General features: G+C 38.9%; 1 protein-coding gene and 1 long non-coding RNA gene across 2 annotated transcripts in view; one reads left to right on the forward strand and one right to left on the reverse strand.

Annotated features, from left to right (window-relative positions):
- LOC113251406 (uncharacterized) overlaps positions 1-10,233 on the reverse strand; it is a 93,772-nt gene extending 83,539 nt beyond the window's left edge. Inside the window, exons 1-2 of the long non-coding RNA XR_008957907.1 lie at positions 9,788-10,233; positions 8,073-8,175 (exon numbers count right to left, since the gene is read on the reverse strand). This is a non-coding gene — a long non-coding RNA (uncharacterized LOC113251406). The remainder of the gene's footprint in view (positions 1-8,072; positions 8,176-9,787) is intronic.
- On the forward strand, positions 9,724-15,654 carry PCDH20 (protocadherin 20). Its single transcript, XM_026493385.4, has 2 exons — positions 9,724-10,505; positions 11,567-15,654. Exons 1-2 carry the CDS (start codon positions 10,374-10,376, stop codon positions 14,291-14,293), a joined length of 2,859 nt encoding a protein of 952 aa, XP_026349170.1. The 5' UTR covers positions 9,724-10,373; the 3' UTR covers positions 14,294-15,654.
- Positions 15,655-25,297: the final 9,643 nt, after the last annotated feature.

Consider the following 25,297-nt stretch of genomic DNA (forward strand, 5'->3'; position numbering starts at 1 on the left):
ATGAAAATAGAATGGTTCCCAGACATCAGGCTTCTCGTTGTACCCTGAGTAAGGTATTTATGGGTTTTTTTTTTTTTTTAAAGCATGTGTTCATTAGCAGAGAGACCAACCAGCTTTGGAAACAACAAAAGGAGCATCCCAGAACGTAGGCATCGAACTACTGAGCCATGCGTGACCTGGAACTGAAGCCAAATGGCTGTGAGTATCCCATTTCCATTGGCTGCACAGTCCTAGACTCAGCCTGCCATGAATACACATTTGATTCACTTTATGGTTTGATTCTCCTAGTTCTTTTGCTTCCCACTCAGATCTGTTTCAGAAAAGAATGCAGTGACCATGTCGCAGAAGTATGAACGTCTTTGTGAACAGTTATATTTTCATTGCACATCAAGTTTCTGCAACAATCTTGTAAATATGGCTCACTTAAGTTAGCCTTATATTTCATTATCTAAACCACAGTATTTTAGAGTGAAAGAGGGTATTATCAGTGCCCTGAGACAATAGGCTAAAACAGACTTAGGAAATTGGGACATATAGTCAGGCTGGGTCAATAGGAGTTAAGCCTGAGATTTTAAAATACTCTGTCTCCCCTCCTTCCCAAAATTAGATTTTTCAGCCTGTGTTGAATAGTGCTATATAGCCTAGTAATATATAGTCCCTGATTTAAGGTAATGCTTGGAAGGTTTTTAATATGGCTGTGGGGGAGTCCCTGGCTGGTTCAGTCACTACAGCATGCATGCAACTCTTGATCTCGGGGTCATAAGTTCAAGCCCCATATTGGGTGTAGAGATTACTTAAAAACAAAAGAAAAATTCTTTAAATGTGGCTGTGTGATCTTGGATAATGTACATAAAGCTTTAAGCCGTAATGTCCCCATTTTTAAATTGGAAACAATAATTCCTATTTGATAGGGTTACTGTGAGAATTCATGTACAACACACACATATGCACATATACACATATAAATGTGTGTGTCTATATATGTAAATATGCACATATGCATAAACAGCTGACCCTTTAACATCACAGGTTTGAACAGCATAGGTCCACTTATATGCAGATTTTTTCAATAAATACACTACAGTAGAGTATAGAATGCATTTTCTCTTATGATTTTCTTAATGACATTTTATTCTCTTACTTTATTGTAAGAATACAGTATGTAATACACATACAAAATGTGTGTTAGTAGATTTTTTATGCTTACTGGTAAGGCCATTAGTTAAGTTTTGGGGGAGTGAAAAGTTACATGTGGATTTCTGACGGCATGGAGGGTCAGCCCCCTAACCCCTGTCTTGATTCAGGCTCAACTGTGTAGTTAGTCCAGTGGTGGCTGTTATTATTTCCTTACTGCTCTAATTCAGCTCTCTGGGGCCTCTTGTGAGGCAGGCTGCTGACTCTCCCCGGGCAACAACGCTCTGTACCGCTGTGTGACTTCTTCACACTCTGTACCTGCTATGTTTCAGCAACAGTCAGGTCTGTCTGTACTGACAGGTGAAAACAAAACTGGGCACCTCAGTCTGCCTTCCCTCAACAAACAGCAAGAGTAGTTATTAGTTTCATAGTATTTATAACTACCCTTCAGTAATTGGTATGTTTATAAGCATGGATACTTCTGTTCTGTGCTAGGAGCACTATCACATGTTACATTATTTGACCTAGAATGGGCCACTTTGAATAAGAAGGAGCAAGTAATCCTGAGGGAGGAACTTTGGTGTCACCTGAGAGAAAGGCATTTTCAACTGCAGATGACTTCTGGTGACAGGAAAAGTCTTGGATGTGTAGAATTTAGGGGCATTGGGAAGCCTAAATACAGAAAGAGATGACTAGAATCGTAATGGAAGGGCTCCCCAATGAATGACTAGAAGGAAATAGAATCTTTGGAGAAACCTATAGTTAAACGGTGAGAAGAGGAAATCCAACAGTGTCAATGCAGGTCAGAGGTATTAGATATAAAACATACTTAAGCGTAGTGTCACAGAGTCAGGAAAAGGGAGAATGAGCATGTAAAGTTAAGGAATGTGGGCTATAAATACGCAAAAGCAACAATAGAAAGAGTCTAGCACCTTCTATGTTGTTTCTGCTATCCTTCAGCATCTGATGATGTCTCGGGGATACACTGTCTACTTGCCAAAATCTATTGGGGGTGAAAATATAAAGGTGACTCAAGATAGCTAATATTTTTTGATTAACAGGAAGTGGAAGTGAAAATCTGTCCTTTTACAAAAAAAAAAAAGTCACTGCTGCTTTGATGACTAGTAAGAGGTTAAGTGTAAGCTGTGGTATCACTGGCCTCAGAGAGCCAGACTGACAGTGATGCAGGTTCCAAGGATCCCTCCATGTCTAGCCGAGAAGAGCTTCTCTTACATGTATACGGTATGTGGAGATGGCACCTGGAATCAATCTCGATCCAGAAATACCACAAAAATGCTAAAATATTCACACTCGCAGCTAGTAAGGCCATCTTAGGTCTCTCAGCTTTATGACTAGTATAGGTTGTGTGTCAAATGTCTTTTACAATCATTACTTAATCGCTTAACAAGCTGACAGGACTCTAATAGATTTGGGTGTTGTTTTTTTAAATGTATCGGAATATGGAAGTGGCAATTTTTTGTTGTTGTTGTTTCAAGAAAACACGTCATAAATTTCCTCATTTAGAATTTTAAAAAATTGCTTCTATAGAGAATATATGTCATGCTTATGGCACATTCGAGGCATTTTTAATCCTTTCCATTTAGAGAAAAATACCATAGAAAAAGTTTGCTTCCCACACAAATTGATCTTTTTTTTTCTTCTTTTTATGCTTTTCTTCTTTCCAGCTTTCTTTTCTCCTTTATGAGTGTTAAATAGCACAAAATCTAAATTCTGGGTAAGGACAAATATTAATCTAGTAATAGTCACCTTCTCTACATTTGTCTTATTTTAAATACTAAAGGCACATAGAAATATTTAAAATAAGGTTAATAATACAATTTTGTCATTAAAAGCTAATTATTATTAGTGATGCTTCATTAAAATCTAATTAATGGAGAATTTATCCATAAAGAGGAGAAAAAACTATATTTATAAATATTGTATTTTAAATAAAGTCGATACCAACTTGATCAGATTTAAATATCTATAATTAAGAATTAGATAGCCTTTAGGATATTTATGATTTCATTATCAAGAAGCATATTACTTTCACTAAATAAATGTCTTATTGGCATATTACTCCAAACCATTAATGAAAATTCATTTATAAAATCTACTTCCTTTTCTTGATAATCCAAATAAAGAAGGAAATATGTGTTATTTCATAGATATGACATTTACATTTTGTCAATAATTGTTCAATTTTTCTACAAGTTTGGTATTTTTTAATGATTCTGTTGCTATCACATTCTATGCATTGTTTATAATGTGCACATATACAATATTAAGTATGTGTGCTTATTTCGGGGAATATATAGGAGAAAGATTCACCAACATCACAATAAACTACCTCAAATTTTTCTTGTTCAATCCTGGGTTGGCCACTTCCCAGCTGTGTAACCTCAGGCAACCTACATCCCCGCTGAAATTCCCAGATTCTTTATCTTTAAGATGGGGTCATCATTAACTTGCAGGGTCCTTGCGAAGATCAGAGCTAATGCTCCCCGTGCACCTGGCAAAAGTTACGTGCTCAGTAATTGGTAGATGTTAGCAGTAAATGAAATTGAGGTCAGCAATCTCTCCCCTCTTCCTAAAAAGATACCCAGAAAGCAGAAGCTAGTGATCAGAGTTCTACACCGTGAAGATGTTGACTTTTTACGTCACTGAAAGAGCCTTTCGTTGACCCTGTAATACTAGTTCCGCGCTTTCATATACACACACACTGAGATCAGAACGGTCACGCAGGTTTTAACAATCCTACCTTGGATTCAAAGAGTCAGATAAAAAAAGATGTTATAAAGCGAGGCAAAAAATCTGTCCATCTGTGTAAAAACACTACCTGAGCACAAATTGTCATGAAGCTTCTCCGAATGTAACACTTCAGCTTGCGAGTGGAGAACTCGTGTCTGAAGAACACAGGGCACGGGATCAGTGCCCCACACAATCAAACGTAAAATGATTTCTCTCCTTCAGTGGATTTGTTTTGCCCCTGACCTAATTTCTATGCTAATTTGCAGGGCTTGTGATTACTTTATCCTCTCACAGCCCATACCTCTCCCTTCTTTCAAGTCTTCCAGGGTCTGACTCCAGGAAGTCAGGCGTACGTGTCATCAATAAACTGCATTCAGTTAACTGTTCATTATTCAGCGACTGCTGATCCACTTTGTGGATTTTCCACGCCTTTCATTTTGTCTCCTCCTCAATCCTACTACCTTTCTTTTGATGATTTCACTGCTCATTATCACCTCTACCAGAAGTGAGAAGAAAGAATGTGAAATTTAAATGAGTTGGAAATGACTTTTAAAATTTATTTTGAGGATCAGGAGAGAAAGTTGAAAATGTGAGCTAAAATTAGGCCTGGGGTTTTCTGATGACTTTGCCCAGCTATACTTACCCCTGTTAAAGTGAAGCTAATTAAGTTCTGAAAATAAAAGAACTGTTCTACCTTACTGAGCTGTTCTACCCTCCTCTCCCCTTTCTATTGGAATATGTGTGGAAAGAGGAGAAATGTGAGATCCATTTACACACAGTTTTCTAAAACAAAGAGAACGTACTGGTTAGTATAGACTAAAGTCACATAAATTGCACAGTTCAGCGTTAAACGTTCTAGAACACAAGTTTGTACTATAGTAAATTATCTTAATTGTGTCCTTTTGTACTAGTATAAATAGTATACTTATTTACTAAAGCAAATTATACAGCTTTTTTAGCAAAAGAACCAATACGCTAACTTTCTAATAGCCTCACAATCTCTGAGTTGTGTACGGAAAATGCAATGTAGGCTTTTTTTTTTTTTTAAAGTTTGATATACTTGAACAACGATTTACCGAAATTACAGTCGCCCCCACCCCACCCACGTTTTCCTCAGTTTTGCTTCCAGGGGTTTCAGTTACCCACAGACAACTGTGGTCTAGAAGCAGGTGATCCTCCTTCTGACATGTTGTCAGAAGGTCAATAGTAGCCTGATGCTAGTCACAGTGCCCGTGTCGTTCCCTTCACCTCATGTCATCACCTCATCTCACGTCATCACGAGAAGGGTGAGTATACAGTGCAGTGAGATGTTCTGAGACAGAGAGAAAGGCCACATTCACATAACTTTTATTACAGTGTATTGTTAAAATTGTTCTACTTTATTGTTAGTTTTTGTTCTTCTCTTACTGTACCTCACTTATAAATTAAGCTTTCTCATAGGTCTGTATGTATAGGAAAAACAGTGTTCAGTACAATGTGGGCTTTCAGGCATCCCTGGAGGTCTTGGAATGTCTGCCCTGCAAATAAGGGGGAGCTCCTGCAGTACTGTTTCTTTCTTTTTTTTTCTTTTAAGATTTTATTGATTTGTCAGAGAGAGAGAGAGAGAGCACAAGCAAGGGGAGTGGCAGGCAGAGGGAGAAGCAGGCTTCCCACTGAGCAGGGAGCCCAACATTGGACTCAATCCTAGGACCCCGAGATCATGACCCCAGCCAAAGCCAGACACTAAACCAACTGAGCCACCCAGGCGTCCCTGCAGTACTGTTTCTTAAACATATTTGTAACTTGGAAAAATAAAATAATATAAAGTAACTAACTGGGACTTATGGCAACGCTTAAGATCAAGGCTTTTGGAAGTCATAGATGATAAGAAAATAACTGCTCTTTTTCTAAGTTATCCTCTAACATCAGATCCAATCCCGAGGCCAAAATCTACTCCAAGAAATAGGAGTGTTCTTAAGATTTGAATTAGTTATGTACCACTTCTCTTGCTCTCAACTAATATATAAAATGAGGGTAACGAGGCAATCCATAAAATTACTTAGAACTTTTCAGGACTTTCAAGTACACACAATAAATCTACACACATAATATATTCTAAGTCTATAAGTCATAAGAAGAGCGAAGCTGGCCAAACAGAGGAGTTTGTGTTTCTGTATGTATATCTGTCTAGAACATAGTAATTGACTAAAGAAGTTTTTGTTTCAAAAAGGCATCATATAGCAAATCTATGCCTCCAGTGTTTTTCCTACTGTAGATGAGTGATAAATGTTTGTTGGCTTGAAATACATTGAAACGTATATAGGCCCTACATGCATCCATTCAGGTGAGAAGGGTGTACCAGAGTAGAAAGAGCATGTGCTTTGGAGGCCAAGGATCGGGGCCACGGATACTGACAAGCACGTAACTTACGGCTGTAAAATTGAAATAATAATACCTACATTATAAAACTGTTAGGAAGAGTAAGCAAAAAAAAAACAACAACACATAAAGCACCCAATAGCATGTTCAAAACATAAGTGACACTCAATAAATGGTTGATATTATTATTTTCAAGTACTGTAATGGTTTTATAGATATGATCATCTCTCGGTCTTGATTGTTGGATCAGAAGAAGAATGTGTGTGTGTGTGTGTGTGTGTGTATACATACATACATTTCTTATATATATTATGTAATGTGTATTAACATATAATTTATATTTACAAAAGAATATATTTTTAAAAAATATGTTATATATAAAAACATATTAATTACATATTTATAATTATTTTATATTATATATTATATTCCTATATTTTCTATTATTTACATTTACATATATAATACATACATCATAAATATATACACATACATCTAAGCCATCTAGAAGGATCGCTAATTTCATATATTAACAAGCAAAAATGGAGTAACCTTAAAATAAGGTCATATTCTAAATTTATACTTTACAATCTTCAATTAATTAAAACATTTATAGAACTATGATTCAAAATAGGTTCAAGTATCTGTGTATGTATTAATTACATGAAACCTGAGGATGCCATACTGTTATTAAAATACTTTAAATGGCTCAATTATAGAAGTTGCCTGGTAAACACAGCACTTCAAAGATTTTTAAAGCTTTAGGGCATGTTTGATACATGTACGAAGTTTGAAGACTGACACTTACAAGCATGCTCACAATTTATAAAGAGATAAGACTACAAGGAGGGAAGCCTTGCAGTAAATACAAATTATTATTAACCTTCAGTGATATCATGCAGTAAATAATTATCAAAGTAACCTGTGTATCATTATTCAGTGTCTGTTAATGACAGACATTAGGAAAGCCATTTAATGCATATAAGTCCATGTAGTATGTATGGGTGTATTTATAGGAAATTTGAAACAGAGAGGTGTGATTACTTACCTAAAGTCACACAGTAACCTAGCAGCAACCTAGAGAAGAGAATCCAAATATCCTGGCTCTGCTCAGTCTACCATCTATTGTATCAAATTGTTTTCCCTGTCTATGGAAAAAGTAGGCTTGGGAGGCATATAATCTAACAATTCTTCTAGATCAATTTTTACAAAACACCTGGGAAGCAGGCCCAGGGCAACTGAGACATCTGAAACATTCATAACTATTATTTTCAAGGGAGGAATAGCACAGAAGCCCTCCAGGTCATCTTTAGAAAGAAATATGTGACAGCAGATGGTAGGTCACAGGGCTCACATCATAAGCAACAGGAGTTTGGGAATGTTTTCACTGTACCCAAGATGAAGGCATAGAAGAAGAAAGAAGGGTATTTGGCCTTTTTTTTTTTTTTTTCCTGAGGCCCAATTACAGTGTAACCCGTATGAAACCTCTGCTTAGATCTTCAAAAAGGAAAGATAGTAACAAGTAGCTCAGTTAACAGTTTGGATTGTGACATGAAGGTTTTACTTCAAACTGTGCCAAGTCCTTCCAGTTTTGATGACAAACTTCCATCCAGGGCCTTTGCAGTCACAAAGCAATGGGAGTTATCACTGTCATTCCAAACATGATCTCCAGAATGTTTAACTTCTGTGTTTCAACTTACATTATATTTCATATGGTCATGCTTTTCAGAAACAGAGTACTCTAGAAAAATTAATGCTAAATCTACGTCTTCTAGAATATTAAGATTTAATTTCTTGCCTACTTAATGAAGGGGAGGAGAAGCACTAACCTTTTCCATAGAGATCAGCTGGGTGGTATGGTCAGAACCAAAACTCTGCTGGGAGGTGGTATGGGGGCACTCGAAAATGGTGCATCTGTGCCAGAAGTATCCGCTGCAGAGTGGAGAAAGAAAGAGCTTAAGAGTCCAGGGAAAATTAAAGACAGTCAACAAAATAATTATAAAGAGGCGATGTCACTTCAACTGGATTGTCTCCATAAATGACAGCTCCTGTGTAGTGTCATTGTAAACAAAGGACAAATTAAGGAAAGAGATGCCTGTGTTTTCATCAAAATAAAAGGTGAGCGATTGTAACCTATGGGAGAGGGCATGAACTGTGAGGGGATATACTGGCTATCACGGTTGCTGTCTGTACAAATGTAAAATTCATTCAGACTGTGGGTCCAGCCTGCATGTACTCTCACAGCCAACCTATTGCCTGCTTCTGGCCACGTGCCCCAAACTTCCAGAAGCTGTGGGTATTGGGCGAAGACATAAATTAAACACATTTCAGAAGCAGCTTGGTACTGACTTTTGGAGTCGGACGTGTTTCAACTACAAATCCCCCCCTAAATATTTACCAATTACGGTAAAAGTTCAGCTGGAGGGCAGCATTAGCAGCTGAAGGGGAGACATATCATCCTTCCCTGACTGTGCTTTGTTTATCAGCTGATAATGGCTTCACACCCACGGGTACATGTTCCTCCGTGCGCTCACCTCTTCGCCAGTGCTCCAGTTTCATTCTAAAGAGCTCAAAGGAGCTAATTTTATAAATCAGATCTGTATCATATGCCAGATACGTATTACAGGGAGTTTTGTTTGTGTGCTCCGTGTATGGCCCCATTTGCGCAACGAGCAACTGTTAGACACACACCAGGTGTTTTGATGTAGTATGTTGTCAATATTTAGGACTCCACGTCTTAGAATTAGCAGAGATGAAGAGAAAATAGGAAGGAGCCAAACAATTAGTTCAGCCAACCAATTTAGATTCTAGTGAGTATAAGGTAGAAGAGGAAAATTTCCAAAGGTTCCTATGGAAAGCACAGGATGTCAGATCTTTCTCTGACCCAAGGGGAAGATTTTTCTATTCTGGGCTCAGTCACTAAATATGCAGTGGGGAGGATTTTATGTTCAGGGCAGTGCAGAGGCTACCTGGAAACCCAGTGATGAAGAGAAATGTCTACTCAGGGAAAGGCCAATGGTCTTTTCCATTATTTATATGGCACCCTGCAGATCAAACAGTGTTTCACAGACTTAATGCATGGGAGTCTCTCAGCAGCCCTGATTTTATAAATGAAGAAACAGGTCACATGGCCATTTAGTGGGAGAGTCAAAGGAAACAGCCAAGCATTTTTGCACCACACCCCTCCAGGATTCCTTTCTGAAAGGCCACTTTCCCAGTAAGCATTCCAAGAGAAAGAAAAAAGCGGTAATTTGAAAAGTAACCAATTTTTAAACCTAGGCTTCAGTGAGTGAAAAAAGAAAATGCCCCCCTTCGAGAAGTATGTTAAAATTGCCAGCAGGCAGAACTACTTGCGTTAGTTACCACACAATTGTTTCCACTTTCCCGCTTGGCTCTTTCCCTTGGCCAGAAGCCACAACTGCCTCTCAAGTAAGACCACAAGGCAGACACCCAGAGACCCTTGCGCCTCCAGCTAGGAAACTAGCAGAAGCTCTGCCACCACCAGCAGCCAAGAGTCAACGTGAGAGCAGGTCAAAACCCTCACCGAATTCGTAGATTTGCTTTTCCGGCTCAAACCACCTTAAAAAGAGTTTGAAATTCCTTCCCTCCGCGGAGAAGAGTGGCTTTTCTTTCTCTGTGCACACACTGCTGGACGCAAGTCTCTGCGAAGAACGGGTGGCAAAGCGAGCGTTTGGGAACGCTCCCGTGGCTGCTCTGTAGCGCCCACTTCCTCTCTCTCGAGATTCAGATGTACACGCAGGCTCGTTTCTTGATTCTAATCTCTCTCGCGCGCTCGCAACCTGTGCACTTGGGTTCTGACTGGTGCGGCGAGGAGGGAGGCTGGTGGGCACGCGCTCCGGTGCCCGACCGGGTGGCGCCTCGTCTCAGTCTTCAGAGGCAAGTCCCCTGTTCCGGCTCCTCCGGCGGGGTCTGGACTTAGCTGCGTCCGGGGCAGCAAATCATGACCGTGCCCTTCTGCCCCGCGCCTTTCTGCCCCTCTTTTGCTCCCGTCCTTAATTGACGAGCCAATGACTATTGGCTGAAGTTCCCCCAGCGATTTGCATGAACAGAGAGGGAGTGTCTTCTGCCGCCCTCCCGTCAGGAGCGCGCTGACTGCAGCCTTCCTGGGAATGCGCGGCCGAGGGAATGCGCGCAGCTCGCGGGCCCTGGCAGTGAGCTGGCGCCCGGCGACCTGGCACCCGCGCCCGGATATGGGGCGTCTAAGTCGTCCCAGGAGCAGCACCAGCCACAGAAACCTGCCGGTAAGGGTTGGGGTCCAGGAGCCCTGCAGCCCCGACAAGTTGCAGTGCTGTGAGGCAGTTCCTACTCCTGATGGTTTTTAAAACCTTTTCCTTTAATCCAAACTTTACGGGAAGGTTGGGGGAGAGAAAGGGAGTTTGGGATAAGATGTCTTCATTTTAGCAAGGAATAGGCAAGTCCGTGGGTTGGGAGAGTAAGTTTCTGAAATAGAAATGTAGGCAGATGGGGGGGGGGGGCTCGATCCGCTTGATATACTGGGGTGCGGAGATTCTTTCCCGCTGTCAGCACCTGCTAGGACTGTCCATTGTAATTGAGAAATTGTTTTTGCGTAAGCATTTTTCTGCGTTTACTTCTTTTTCCTTAGGGGAGGGGGATTAGGGAGGGCTTAATAGGAAGTGGAGATCCAGATCCTTTCGATTTGACACTAGATGAGAGCTAAAATGAAAATCACTTCTCTGACCTAAAGTGTTTAATTGGGGGGGGGGGGTTCCGAAGGGAAAATGTCAGTATGTTTTCCATATTATTATTAATATTATTATTATTATTGATATTGTTGTTGGTGGTATTCTCATAATAAGAGATGTGACACATTTCTCGTTCCGGGGACCTTAGTGATAGAAACATTTCAATGGGAAATAAATGGATGAATTGCCCATCATCGCTCAGTCCTCTCCAATACGAACCTCCTCCCTCTCCATAACCTACCCCGGTGGTTTCCCTGAGGCGTTGCGCAGTCCTGAGTTGAGTGCTCTCCACTCTGGCGTGTGTTTCCAGGGATGCTTTATGGCTTGGGATTCCGATTATTAACTGAATAAGGGCGCTGATGGGGGGGGGCGGGGAAAGGAGGGGAAGCGTAGAAAGTGAACAGAAATATTAAGTTTTGGCGACAATGTTGCCCCATAGATCTCTTCTTCGCAGCAAGTTTCCTCTTCCTCCCTGACTAGAGGGTTTGCCTTTGGTAATGGGGATGGGGGCAAATATGACCTTGTAGCCCTGGTTTCTGACTCCAGTCTCCGTGTTCCCGCGGGTGTGTAACGAGCCTCTCCCCTCCCCCCACTTTCAGCATCTGTTTCTGTTTTTCCTCTTCGTGGGACCCTTCAACTGCCTCGCGAGTTACAGCCGGGCCACGGAGCTTCTGTACAGCCTGAACGAGGGACTGCCCGCGGGGGTGCTCATCGGCAGCTTGGCCGAGGACCTGCGGCTGGTGCCCCGCGCCGCCGGGAGGCAGGACCAGCTGTCGCAGCTGCCGGAGCGCACCGTCGCTGAGCGGGACCCCCCTCTCTCCTTCAGCCTGGCCTCTCGGGGACTTAGCGGCCAGTACGTGACCCTGGACAACCGCTCCGGCGAGCTGCACACTTCTGCCCAGGAGATCGACCGGGAGGCCCTGTGTCTTGAAGGAGGTGGAGGAGCCGCCTGGGGCGGCAGCATTTCCATCGCCTCCTCCCCTTCCTCTGATTCTTGTCTTTTGCTTTTGGATGTACTGGTCCTGCCTCAGGAATACTTTAGGTTTGTGAAGGTGAAAATCGCTATCCGGGACATCAATGACAATGCCCCGCAGTTCCCCGTTCCCCAAATCTCGGTTTGGGTCCCGGAAAATGCACCTATAAACACCCGGCTCGCCATAGAGCATCCTGCCATGGACCCAGATATAGGCACTAATGGGGTGCAGACCTACCGCTTACTGGACTACCATCGCATGTTCACCCTGGACGTGGAGGAGAATGAGAATGGGGAGCGCACTCCCTACCTAATTGTCATGGGACTGTTGGATAGGGAGACCCAGGACCAGTACGTGAGCATCATCATAGCGGAGGACGGTGGGTCTCCACCACTGCTGGGCAGCGCCACCCTCACCATCGGCATAACTGACATTAATGACAATTGCCCTCTCTTCGCAGACTCACAAATCAATGTCACTGTGTTTGGGAATGCTACAGTGGGCACACCGGTTGCAGCTGTCCAGGCTGTGGACAGAGACTTGGGAACCAATGCTCAGATCACCTACGCTTACAGCCAGAAAGTTCCACAAGCATCCAAGGATTTATTCCATCTGGATGAAACCACGGGAGTCATCAAACTTTTCAGTAAGATTGGGGGAAGTGTTCTGCAAACGCACAAGCTCACCATCCTTGCTAACGGGCCAGGCTGCATCCCCGCTGTGACCACGGCCCTGGTGACCATTATCAAAGTCATTTTCAGACCACCTGAAATTGTTCCTCGTTATATAGCAAATGAGGTAGATGGTATTGTTTACCTGAAAGAACTGGAACCCATTAACACTCCAATTGCATTCTTCACCATAAGAGATCCAGAAGGTAAATACAAGGTGAACTGCTACCTGGACGGTGAAGGACCATTTAGGTTATCACCGTACAAACCATACAATAACGAATATTTGCTGGAAACCACAAAACCGATGGACTATGAGCTACAGCAGTTCTATGAAATAGTGGTGGTGGCCTGGAACTCTGAGGGGTTCCATGTCAAAAAAATTATTAAAGTGCAACTTTTAGATGACAATGACAATGCTCCCATTTTCCTGCAACCCTTGCTGGAACTAACCATTGAAGAAAACAACGCGCCCAATGCCTTTTTAACTAAGCTGTATGCGACGGATGCTGACAGTGGAGAGAGAGGCCAGGTTTCCTATTTCCTGGGACCTGATGCCCCCTCTTATTTTTCCTTAGACAGTGTCACAGGAATTCTGACAGTTTCCACTCAGCTGGACCGAGAAGAGAAAGAAAAGTACAGGTACACAGTCAGAGCTATTGACTCTGGGAAGCCACCCAGAGAATCAGTGGCCACTGTGGCTCTCACCGTGCTGGATAAAAATGACAACAGCCCTAGGTTCATCAACAAGGACTTCAGCTTTTTTGTGCCAGAAAACTTTCCAGGATATGGTGAAATTGGGGTCATTAGTGTCACAGATGCCGATGCTGGACGAAATGGATGGGTTGCCCTCTCGGTGGTGAACCAGAGTGATATTTTTGTCATAGACACAGGAAAGGGCATGTTAAGAGCTAAAGTCTCTTTGGACAGAGAGCAGCAAAGCTCCTACACTTTGTGGGTCGAAGCTGTTGATGGGGGTGAGCCTGCCCTCTCTTCGACTGCAAAAATCACAATTCTCCTTCTAGATATCAATGACAACCCTCCTCTGGTTTTATTTCCTCAGTCCAACATGTCCTACCTGTTGGTACTGCCTTCTACTCTCCCCGGTTCCCCTGTTACAGAGGTCTATGCTGTTGACAAAGACACAGGCATGAACGCCGTCATAGCTTACAGCATCATAGGAAGAAGAGGTCCTAGGCCTGAGTCCTTTAGGATTGACCCTAAAACTGGCAACATTACTTTGGAAGAGGCATTGCTGCAGACAGACTATGGACTCCATCGTTTACTGGTGAAAGTGAGTGACCATGGTTATCCTGAACCTCTCCATTCCACGGTCATGGTGAACCTGTTTGTCAATGACACTGTCAGTAATGAGAGCTACATTGAGAGTCTTTTAAGAAAGGAACCAGAAATCAATATAGAGGAGAAAGAACCACAGATCTCAATAGAACCAACTCATAGGAAAGTCGAGTCTGTGTCCTGTGTGCCCACTCTAGTAGCTCTGTCTGTGATAAGCTTGGGCTCTATCACACTTGTAACAGGGATGGGCATATACATCTGTTTAAGGAGGGGGAAAAAGCATCACAGGGAAGACGAAAATTTGGAAGTACAAATTCCACTCAAAGGAAAAATTGACTTGCATATGAGAGAAAGGAAACCAATGGCTATTTCTAATATTTGATATTTCATTGTGGAATAACCCAGAGCTGTTTTAGCTGACTTTGGGTAGTCTTCATCACCTAAACAAGAGTGTGTAGACGACAGTTCCAATGAAGGACGACTAATTTATAACTTGTACTATATTGTAAATAAGCTGTTTACAGGTTTTTAAATTCAAAATCAGAGGTTATAAAATGTGTACAGCATTTTTTAATGAAAATCAGTACTAACAGAACTGTTATAAAAAAGCTTGGACATGATTTGCAGCTTTCATTCACCAAGCAGATTGATAGAAGCTGGGAATAAGGTAAGAAAATGGTACATTGCATTTTTTGGTCTAAAAAGTCCTTTAACCACAAGAGGGCATCAGCTGCTCCTTTGCAGGGAACTGTTTTGAGGTATTGTACAGGACAGTTGTTGTACATGAAATTAATGAGAGAGTATATTTTAAATATATTGTTTTTAACATTTAAGAGATATGAAATTGAAATAAATTGAATTTCACCACACTTCAATGTATGATATGAAAGAAAAGAAATGCATTTGTAAACAGAATGTTTATTACCTCACAAGTACATCATGTGTAGTGTGAAAGCGAAGGCCTTACAAAGAAGCGCTATTTCTTTTTAGCAAGGGTGAAAACACAGCCATGTGCGACAGAGTTGACCTGCTGAACAGTGTTTCACTTTGTGTGTACTCAGATGCTTTCTGTTCCCTTTACCACTGCACTTGCTATTACCACAGGGGAAATGTGTATATTCTCCCTTACAGACATTGTAACTGGAAATTGCGTCCAAGGAAAACAGCCAGGAGCAAAGACCTGTTTCAATCCTTAGTCGCTTCATAGGTGTTCACGACATTTTGGTGCTTTGACAACTTGTCAGTAGTACTTCATACTTGGGTTCTATATTAGGCTTTTATGTGCTTGAACTCATTTATTACCTGAGAAAATAAAAATCATATTAAAATGGAATTATTCTAGAAGCTCGTGTACACTACTGGTTGTTTTAGTTGGGCCCTTTATATAAAAGTTATACTTATCTTTTTGTTGTTGTTTGGGTTTGTTGGCTACCATTTCTGGCTTCCTTTCTTTGGCTTTGGATTAGGTCCAAGAGTTTATTTGTAAGCCCAGCAGCAGATTTCTTTGATAGCTTTTACTGAATCCTTTGCAATGAAGCGAGCTGGTTCCTTAGTGATTGATCTCTTTCACTTCATTCTGTTGAGCTGGGAATTTCATTTTATATGAGAGCTATAGCAAAATATCTGTATAAACAAGGAATGTGTTAGCTTAAGCTGGATCATTCTACTTTTTTCAGCCTCATGTGTCTGTACTGTACCAAACGTGTTTATATGTCTGCAAATTAAAGGTATATATTTTCATAATTTCTTTCTCATTTTTACCATTTATACTTGAACGTGGGTGTGTTCTTTCACTGAAGTGCCTGTTACTGGTATTTGTTTGCTTTTAGAGGTAAATGTGGCTAAAGTGTAAATATTCTGTTTGCTAAAGTTTATATTAAACTAATTCATTACTCAATTAAACATTGGGTAAATCATTGAATATGTGTGTAGATAGAGACATATATAAATATAATAGAGAGCACTCCTAGATGTTTGACAGGAGTTCAGATGAAAATTTATACCCATGCATGTACACATGCATATTAATTTTTGGCTTAGTATCAACTATAAACATTCATTTTACTACATACTTCTGACAAGTCCCTTGTTAGCTGTGTTACAATAGCTTTCAATACATTTTAAAAATACACTGCAAAAAAAAAAAAAAATTGAATGCAAACACCCAGGACCTTTTGAATTTGTATTAACTCATTTTTCTTGTTTTCTTTGGTTTGACAATTTGAATAAATAAAATAAGTGTGGGAGGCAGTACTGTATGTTACAAAAAGGAAATATATTTTTATTGGAAATTCCTTTTGTATGAGAGGCACCTGAGCTAAGAAACTAAGATCATTTAACCCCCAAAACTTTTCATTCATAACTGATGTAGAGCCCTGGAGGAAACCATCCCCTACCAGTCATTTTTGTATCCTCTTTCCCTTTTTTAAAGGAAGGAACTACATATGAAATACGTAGCACCATTAATTTAAAAAAATCCTCCTAAGTGCAGTGATTTCACCATAAGTAACAAAATATTCTATTTATTTCTAAATTTGAAGAAAGTTCATGTGTTTCGGGGTATAGGCTTCGTCTCTAGCATGAGAAATGCCTAAAACATTAATAAAAAGACATATTTCTGAATAACTTGTTGTGCCAGGATTTCTTTTACAAAAGCATCTCATTCACATTAAAAGCATTTATAACAAGGAAAGTTAAAGTAAATTAAGCTCAAAGATAAAAGCCCCTTTTTACTAACACCTTGTGCTAGAACAGTTGCCAAAATGTATGCTAATCATGTCAATGTTGTTAGTTGAGCTGGCACAAAAATAAATGTTCCATTCATTAAAAACCCTAATATCCATTTAACAGTTTGAGAACCAGTGAATCCTCTTTGCCCAATTTAATGAAGAAGAGATTGCTCTGATATTTGCACTGCCAAAGCCATTCTTATACTACAGAGAAAACTGTTCATTAATTTGGATTGGGAAATTTAAAAGCAACATAGCAATTTCAGCTACAGGAGAAAAAACAATTTACGGTTACTTGAGTCTTCAGAGTAGATTCCCTGACCCTATTTAAAAAAAAAAAAAAAGTCTTGGCAATTATGCTTCTATCAATGGTGGTTAAAAAGGAAAAAAAAATAGATCCTTCTTTTAAAACAATTTTAGTAGTACGAGTACAATGAAAATAATATCCAAATCCGTCGTGTTTCCGGTGTTCTGCGTGTGTTTTATGAAGACAACGGGCATAATCGTGCTATGAAAAACATCACTGAAGCAATATTAGGGATGGTATGAAGTTGACCTGATTTCAGTAAGATACCTCTTAAGGATTTCAATTTGTGCTCCCAGAAAATGTCTCAATTAACAATTGTAAAAGGAGGAACTATGCAATCCTCTCCTGAGTCAATGGCGACTCAGGTTCTAATCTCTTGTTGGAGAAGTGAAGATTCTGTGGGGTCCTGACCTTCGATAGACCATGGAGAATGTAAGGAAAGACAGTACTGAACATATGGTGCTTTTCAACTCCACACTGGGCAGTCTCAGCTTACAGAGGCCAGAGACTAAGATATCGAAGCATCTTCTTCCCTCTAGGTAGATTTGCTCATGTCAAGAAAGCAGTCAATTACTGCAAAATACCATTTTGCTGACTTGTGAATCTCTGCCTCACCATGTGCCTTCACAGAGTGAATTATAAATAAATCTTTATTAAAAGGTAGAGAAATGACAGTCATGCAAATAGACTCGGACCAGGAAAAAATTATTTTTAAATTGGTCATCTCTCAGAAAAACGACCCCCTGTAATATCTTTTCTACATGTCTCTACATCTGATAAAAGATAATACATATTTTTCAGATCAATATATACATACATGCAAATAGTCTATAATAATATTCTAAATGTCAGTCATTGTACAAAATTGTTTTTAAAATGGTAGCATTTTTTTTCTCTGATAAACCCCTAAATTGGGAACGTATTCCTTTATGGGTATAGAACAAAACTGGATGAACTTTAAGCCTTAACCCACTAATGTCAAGAAGTATTAAATCTAATCATGTATTAAAGTATTATATTTAATCATGGGATGATTAAAAAACAACAACAACAGTCATTCATTCCATTCGTATTATTTTAGTACTCTTAATTACCAGGGACTTACCTGAGAGCAAGACTGAGTCTTTGGCCCTTAAAGACTTTAGATTATGGTGCAAAAGGCCAATAAGAAAACCCATCAATCTCAAAACACTGTGTGGGATAAATGCCTACTCCCAGGATGTCAAGTGAATAGGACCTAACCCAGTCTTAGAAAGTACTGGAGAAGGCTTCCCAAAGGGGCTGATTTCTAATTTGGGCCCTCTCAAAAGAGGTGATGTCTAATTGAAAAACTTAGCCAGGGGAAGTTGGCAGAGGAGAGAGACGGGCATTCAAGGAAGAGGAAATAACGTACAAGCACGCAGGCGAGAGTGAGCATGTCACGACTGAAGAATCATATTTGTGGCCAAAGGGATGAAGAGAATGAATAGGAGCTTGGAACTGTAGGTGTACTGCAAATAACGAAGGGACTCATTGTCAAACTTGGAGGTTGCAATTCTATCCCAGGGAATTTGTGTTTTAAAAAGATCATTTTGGCCATGTATGAAGCTTCTGTTGAAAAAGATTCTCAAGACTCACGACAAGGTAGTAGTGATAATTCAAGGGAAAGGTTGGGCTTTAAACCGGGGAATATGAACGAGAGATATTACAGTATGGAATACAGCAGGTAAATAATTTATAGTTGATAAAGCTATACACTAAAGCTATAAACTTGTGATTAAAAATTAAAAATCCACATGTGAGAGACCAGAAAATTCACAATTTTCATAATTGGCTTTCAAGCCTATTTTACAAATTTGATAAGGATAGGGAAATCATTTACGAAACATTAAATGAGCAATGAAAGCATTGGAGCCATAGTCCCCTTTCTAATGTTGGGTTTTATGATGCAGATGGAATTATAAAGGGCACTAATTTACCCAGTTTATTTCATATTTATGCCTGTCAATTCTATTCAATTTAACAAACATTATTGTGTGCCCATGTGGTAGCTATTCCAACATGACATTGACCTCATGAAGAATATTTTACCCATTTGCAATATTTTGCCTGTGGTTGCACTAAATATCTCCACAGGCAGAAGAGTCAGACTAAAAATTTAAGAAAAAAGGCAACAAAATGTCAAATGGACAATATAAGATGCGAATATAATTTCAAGTGTTGTGTGCATATCAAGAAACAGTGATACGTCTGTTGCAGGCAATTCTGACCAAGATCCAGGAACTAGGGCAGGTGAAATGGGTAGTTATAGCCAAGAAATACATAGGTCTTGAGGTTTAACATCACTTTTGGATGAAAGAAGTCATTCAGCGTATCTTATGCCTCAGTTTATCTTGTGCAAATGAATAATTTACTAGTATCTAGTACTTACTGGTGGAAGTTTCAAACGCAGGCTAAATAAACATATAGCAGATGTAAAAACAGTATCGTATGCAGTCCTAGCTTCAAGAAAAAAGTCATTTGTCCTCTCTTCCAAAAAATTGCCCCTCCTAAGACCCATCTGCATGGAAATGATGAACTTGCTCTATCTCCTCATGAAATTTTGACAATCAAATAAATTAATTCATGCAAAATATTCCACACAAATGAAGTACTCCACAAAAAGTAGCTATTAGTATTGCTTTTGGAATTAACTAGTGTGCCATGAAATTGTCTTAGCAGTGTTTTCACTCATGCTTCCATCAAATTCACTGAATCAACATCTTTACTACACAACAAAAATCCATAAAACTGATACTGTTTTAGACTGAAGGCCCATATGCTCAAAGCAATCTAATATACTTATCCATTTCTTAAGCCCTTTGACTTTTCCCCCCTTTTTCCTTACAATGAATTCATATATTCTTTTTCATTTGGAAATCTCATGAAGGCCAGGACTTTGATTTAAATTGTCAGACCACGGAACTTTAGAGATAATGTAGTCCAACCCTCTCATTTTGCAGCTGAAGAAACTAAGAGATAGAATAGCTAGAAAAAAAAAATTGACATTGTAGGGGATTAGAGGAAAAAACAGGAATCATGAAGGGAAAAATATTCAAAACCCTACTGAAAACAAAATCCAACTTTTCCTTCAAATATTTCCCTTAAAACATATACTTTAATTTTACTTTCATCAAAGTTAACCAAAGTGTTATAAAGACAATACCAAAAATTAAAATAAAAAAACCTCTGAGACGAAATCTCAGCTAAACATGAAGTCAATCAAAACTAATATATTCATTTGAATTATCAAGATTTATGATTTTCCCTGCATGCACTGGGAGAAAAAAATAAACACAATTATAAAGATAAAGTTACTCCTCATAAAGAGAAAAATACAGAAAATTACACAAATACATATTTTTTATTTTTATAATTTTTAAAAGATTTTATTTATTTGAGAGAGAGAAAGTAAGTGAGTGAGAGAGAGAGAGAGAGAGAGCATGAGCAGTGGGGAGGGGCAGAGGGAGAAGCAGGCTCCCAGCTGAGCAGGGAGCCTAATGGATGCTGGGCTCTGATCAGGACCCTGGGATCATGACCTAAGCCAAAGGCAGATGCTTAACCAACTGAGCCATCCAGGTGCCCCTACAATTATGTATTTGACAAATATAATAATTGCAATAAAATAGTAAGAAAACGTAAAACTTTAAGAGACTAGAGAATAAGGGAGAATAATCAAGGACAATTTTATGAACCCTACAGAAATATAGAAGGAATAAACTTGACTTAAAATGTGGAAATGAATATTTACTTATGTAAAATTCATGTAATATATTATAGAAAATGTAAGTCCAAGTGTGGATACAGGGATGTGATTGATTTGACAATGAATTGGGACACCTGGGTGGCTCAGTCGGTTAAGCAACGGACTCTTGATTTTGGCTCAGGTCATGATATCAGGGATGTGAGATCAAGCCCCACATTGGGCTCTGCACTGGGCATGGAGCCTGCTTGGGATTTTCTCTCTCCTTCTCCCTCTGTCCCTCCACCCCCCTAAAAAAGAAAAAGAAACAAAAGAAAGAAAGTGAAGATGACCAGGCTGACATACATAGTAAGGCAGATGAAGGTAAACCCAGAAAGACTGGATGTTAGGAACTCATTTACAACCTCAAAGGAACTTTGGATTACTGTCCTTCTCCTTATAGATTTAGGTACAATATCCTGAATCTTCAACGAAGATAAAAATTGTTATCATTATTTATTTACTAAACACATTAACTGAACATATTAGCCAATGCTTATTACAAGCAAGACATTGTGCTAGGCACAAGGGTCTTCTTCCATCCTCAAAAAGATTACTCCCCAGTTTGGGAAAAACTAATGTAAACCACACAAATATGGAAATGAACATGTTGCTTCTCCCATCTACTCATCACCTGTGCCTCTTACCTATGTCCCTCTACCAGACAGACAAAGGTCATGATAGCAGATCAGAGTGCTAACGAGAGATACGCAGGATATCTATAGCTAATAAGGGGAACATAAAAATTATTGGAGGAATATCATCTTTGCAATGTATATGAATTAATAAATAGAAATTGTTTTGTGAATAGAATAGACAAATTTAAAGAATTTAACAACATATATTTCTTTTGCTCATTTTGAAAATCAGAATTCCCTATAACTCTCAAAGGAAACTTTCACTTAAAAAATTAAAGAAATAAAGGCAATAGGCATTGTAAACCAGTTACTCCTCTCAGAAAGATCATAAATTTTAGATTTTAGAATAATTAAAATGTAACTATGATATTCATTGATTCTACATATGTACAAGCAACCTGCCACCATGTTTCACAAATAGCACTGATTTCTATTTTGCAAATATACTTCAAATCATCTCAAATTCATAGTTTTGTGTTAATAAGCTTTCTTAAGGTGCTTTCTTGGCAATTTGATTTAATGGGAGTGTAAAATGTACTTTGGGAATTGTTATGTAAATATTTCAAATAATACTATGTAACAGTATTTTTCAAAGTTATGAGATCTGATGAAATGTATGATGAGAGGACATTTTAATGTTAATATATAAAAATTACTGCACATACATTCTGAATTCTCCATTTCATTATGAAGAAAAAATACTCTGGAGAAGGTAACTCTAAAAAATTCATGGGAAAAAACATTGTATTTTAAAGGTAGAGTGGGATGGGCAGAGGAAGAAAAATTTAAGTGAATAATAATTTTAAAATTCTAAAAAAAAATTTGAATTACTTAAAAGTTATTTTCCCTTTGAAAAACATCATCCACCTTCCTCCTCACCATACACCGCCCCCCCCCACACTGCCTTATTAACTGGGGAAATCAGTTTCCTTCACATTTTTGTAGTTAAATTATAAGATCCTAAACGTTTTCAGAGTCCAAATAAATGTGGGCAATACTAACCATAAAACAGGTGCTAAAAAACACTATTGCTTTGAGACAGCTTTCAATTTATGATCCTTTCATTTTTCGACAGTAAAAAACTCCATTTTATTTACAGATTTTTTTGTAAATAGCAGTTAACATTCACTGCAAGGAGAGGAATTTCAATAACAGGTATTTACCTTATCTTTAAAATACTTACAGGGAGCCATCTAAACATTCAAATTTAGCAAAGCCAACCACCCTGCCTGTGTCTGATTTCTCCATCTAGTCCACAAAAGACTTTATCCTACAAAAAGCACTAGAGAACATACCATTTTCCCCATCTCATTTATGAACGTGGTTAGCAATTTAAAGTACAGATTTCTGTGAAGAATAACTGAGTATAAGTTGCCTTGTAAGATTCTTTGAAATAAGAGATTCAATACAACTTAAGTGGATCTGATTAATTTCTTTTTTGTGCTTTCTGCTTGACTCAGGCCACGCAGTGTGAGGTGCAATGACATAACCACAGTCTCATTCAAACCGCTGGGCGGGGATTGTCAATTAGCCCAGCCAGAGATGATTTCTAAAAGCCCTTAGTGGTGAAGGTACATATTGGAAAAGACAGGTAAAATATATACAAAAACTCACAAAATATCTGTCTCATTGAACCGGAAGGAATCTTCAGACATCCATGTTTTCTTCCCCTTTGAGCTTCCTTGATCATAATCAACCATCCTGTCAGGGTTTCATAAGGGAAGCTCAATACTCAGAATGCCTCTATTAGCCTATCTGTAAGGAGAATAGTGCCCCAAAGATACTATGCCTTCGTGCATGGAATCTATGGCTATGTTACGTAACATAGAGAAAGGGGGCTTGCAAATGTAATTGACATTATGGATCTTAAAATAGGGAGATATCTGGACTTAAGGAAATAGAAAGACTCCTAAGTCACAGTCAACAAGAAAATAGGGCTTCAGTCCTATAATCATATAGAACTGAATTTACAAACAACCTGAACGAGCTTGGAAGTGGATTCATCCACAGAGCTTTCAGAAAGTCATACAACCCTGATGACACATTGATTTCTGGACTGCAAAGACCAAGCAGAGCACTGACTGAGCTCCTCTGTACTGAGACTTCTGACTAGAGGAATGGGAGTTAATAAATGGGTGTTAATCTGAGCTGCTAATTTTGGGGTAATTTGTTAAGGCAGTAATAGAAATTACTACTGTATCCTGAAAAATGCATTACAGATCCATTAAAGGCTGAGTTTAGTTGACCGAATATAACAAAATCTGGTTGTATTTTGGGCAACTTTTACAATAGATGTTTGAATTTTCCTTTACAAGAGCGTTAAGTACCTAATTCTAAGTAAAAAAAAACCCAAATCTTAGAATAATCAATAAAAATATATATGGAAAATGAAATCATGTATTGTGAACCTATTGTGCTCCAGTCAGCGAAACCCTGCCAGTTAGACTCTATGTTCATTTTACTTTTACGAAGTTACATAAATAAACAGAAAACCAGAGGTGTTTTTATTTCCATAAAGGATTTTCTCGGTTGACTAGAGCTGGAATGAACAGTGCAGAATTGCGGAATTCATCTCACACCGTTTGGGATGAGATGAACTGAATGGCTGATATTTGTAATTGAGATATACTGTGGGTGGATGTGTTATGATTGCATATGTAAAAGGTTGCTCTGATTTAAAAAAAGATGCATGTTAAAATGTATCTTTCTTTTGTTATTGCAGACAAAAGAGCCTTTCTAATGGATGAGTCTCTCTAATCGATGGATCATTTGAAGTGACTTGTAATCTTTAATTCTTTGAAAACAAGCACTTTGGGAGGTTTTTTTTTTTTAAAAAAAACACACATTCTTATTCTACTTTTCTACCAACTCCACTTCCTATTCAAAAGCTGCTTAACTCTATACAATAAATTCACAGAAGATGAAGTTCATTAGAATCATTGATTTAGTGTGCACTGAGTTTTATTGGGCATTTATTATTGGCATAACCAATACATAATAGTCCAATAGGATTATATTATAGAATACATTTTGTACTGGTAGAATGATAGTATTTTGCAAATACAGTCAAATATTTTGGATTCCTATCAGGACTCCTGTGACTGAAAGGTTAAAATGCCGTCGCATTATCCTTCATTTGGCAAAAAGGTCCCTTTCTTAAATGTGTACATTTCTCTTTCATTTTGTATGTCAGCCATTTTTGATGATTGTAGGGTTTTTGTTCTAAACTCTAATCTAAGAAAAAAATTGGGGACACTGGTATATGTATATATATATATATATATATACACATGTATACCTCATGGCTTTATAGGGGTAATCAAATAAGATCATGGATGTAGAAATGTTTGAAATTCAAACATTAAAAAATTTTAAAATAAAAACATATTCCAAGAATAGAATTTCCACGTAGTTAAGAAAAAAGAATCGAGGTGGAGAGACAAGGGACCGTATGTGATCAGTTAGAACACATTTTTGTAAGAAACTGGGGTGATCACTCATGGGGCTAAATAGCTCATTTCTAAAAGTTTCCCAATTTTAAGTTATACTTCCACAAAAGGAACAGGTCTTTCCTACCATCATCTGTCTAACCACCCACTAGGTTGTGGAACAATTTGTAGTCGGGTTATTCACTTATAAAACACACTTAGAACAGGCAGAAGCTCTAGAACTGAGTTTTACATGTAGATGAAAAGCCTGGCTGCTTCTTCTCTTCTGGAGGTTTGGCCGTTGGGTAAACGTGAGCCACGTGTCCTATGACGGTATTTCCCAAAGACCCTGAAGGAGATCAGCACCTGCAGATGTAGGTCCCAGCAGTTCCTGCTCAGGCTTGGGATGGGAAGGAGAGGTTTTCAAACTTGTGAGAAAACCTATGACATCACAATCTCTTCCCTGATAGTTTTTTAAGCTGTTTTTGTCACGGAAGACTGACATGCCCCCACTGTCCTGAACG

The sequence above is a fragment of the Ursus arctos genome, unplaced genomic scaffold (assembly GCF_023065955.2).
Source record: "Ursus arctos isolate Adak ecotype North America unplaced genomic scaffold, UrsArc2.0 scaffold_10, whole genome shotgun sequence".
Classification (NCBI taxonomy): Eukaryota; Metazoa; Chordata; class Mammalia; order Carnivora; family Ursidae; genus Ursus; species Ursus arctos.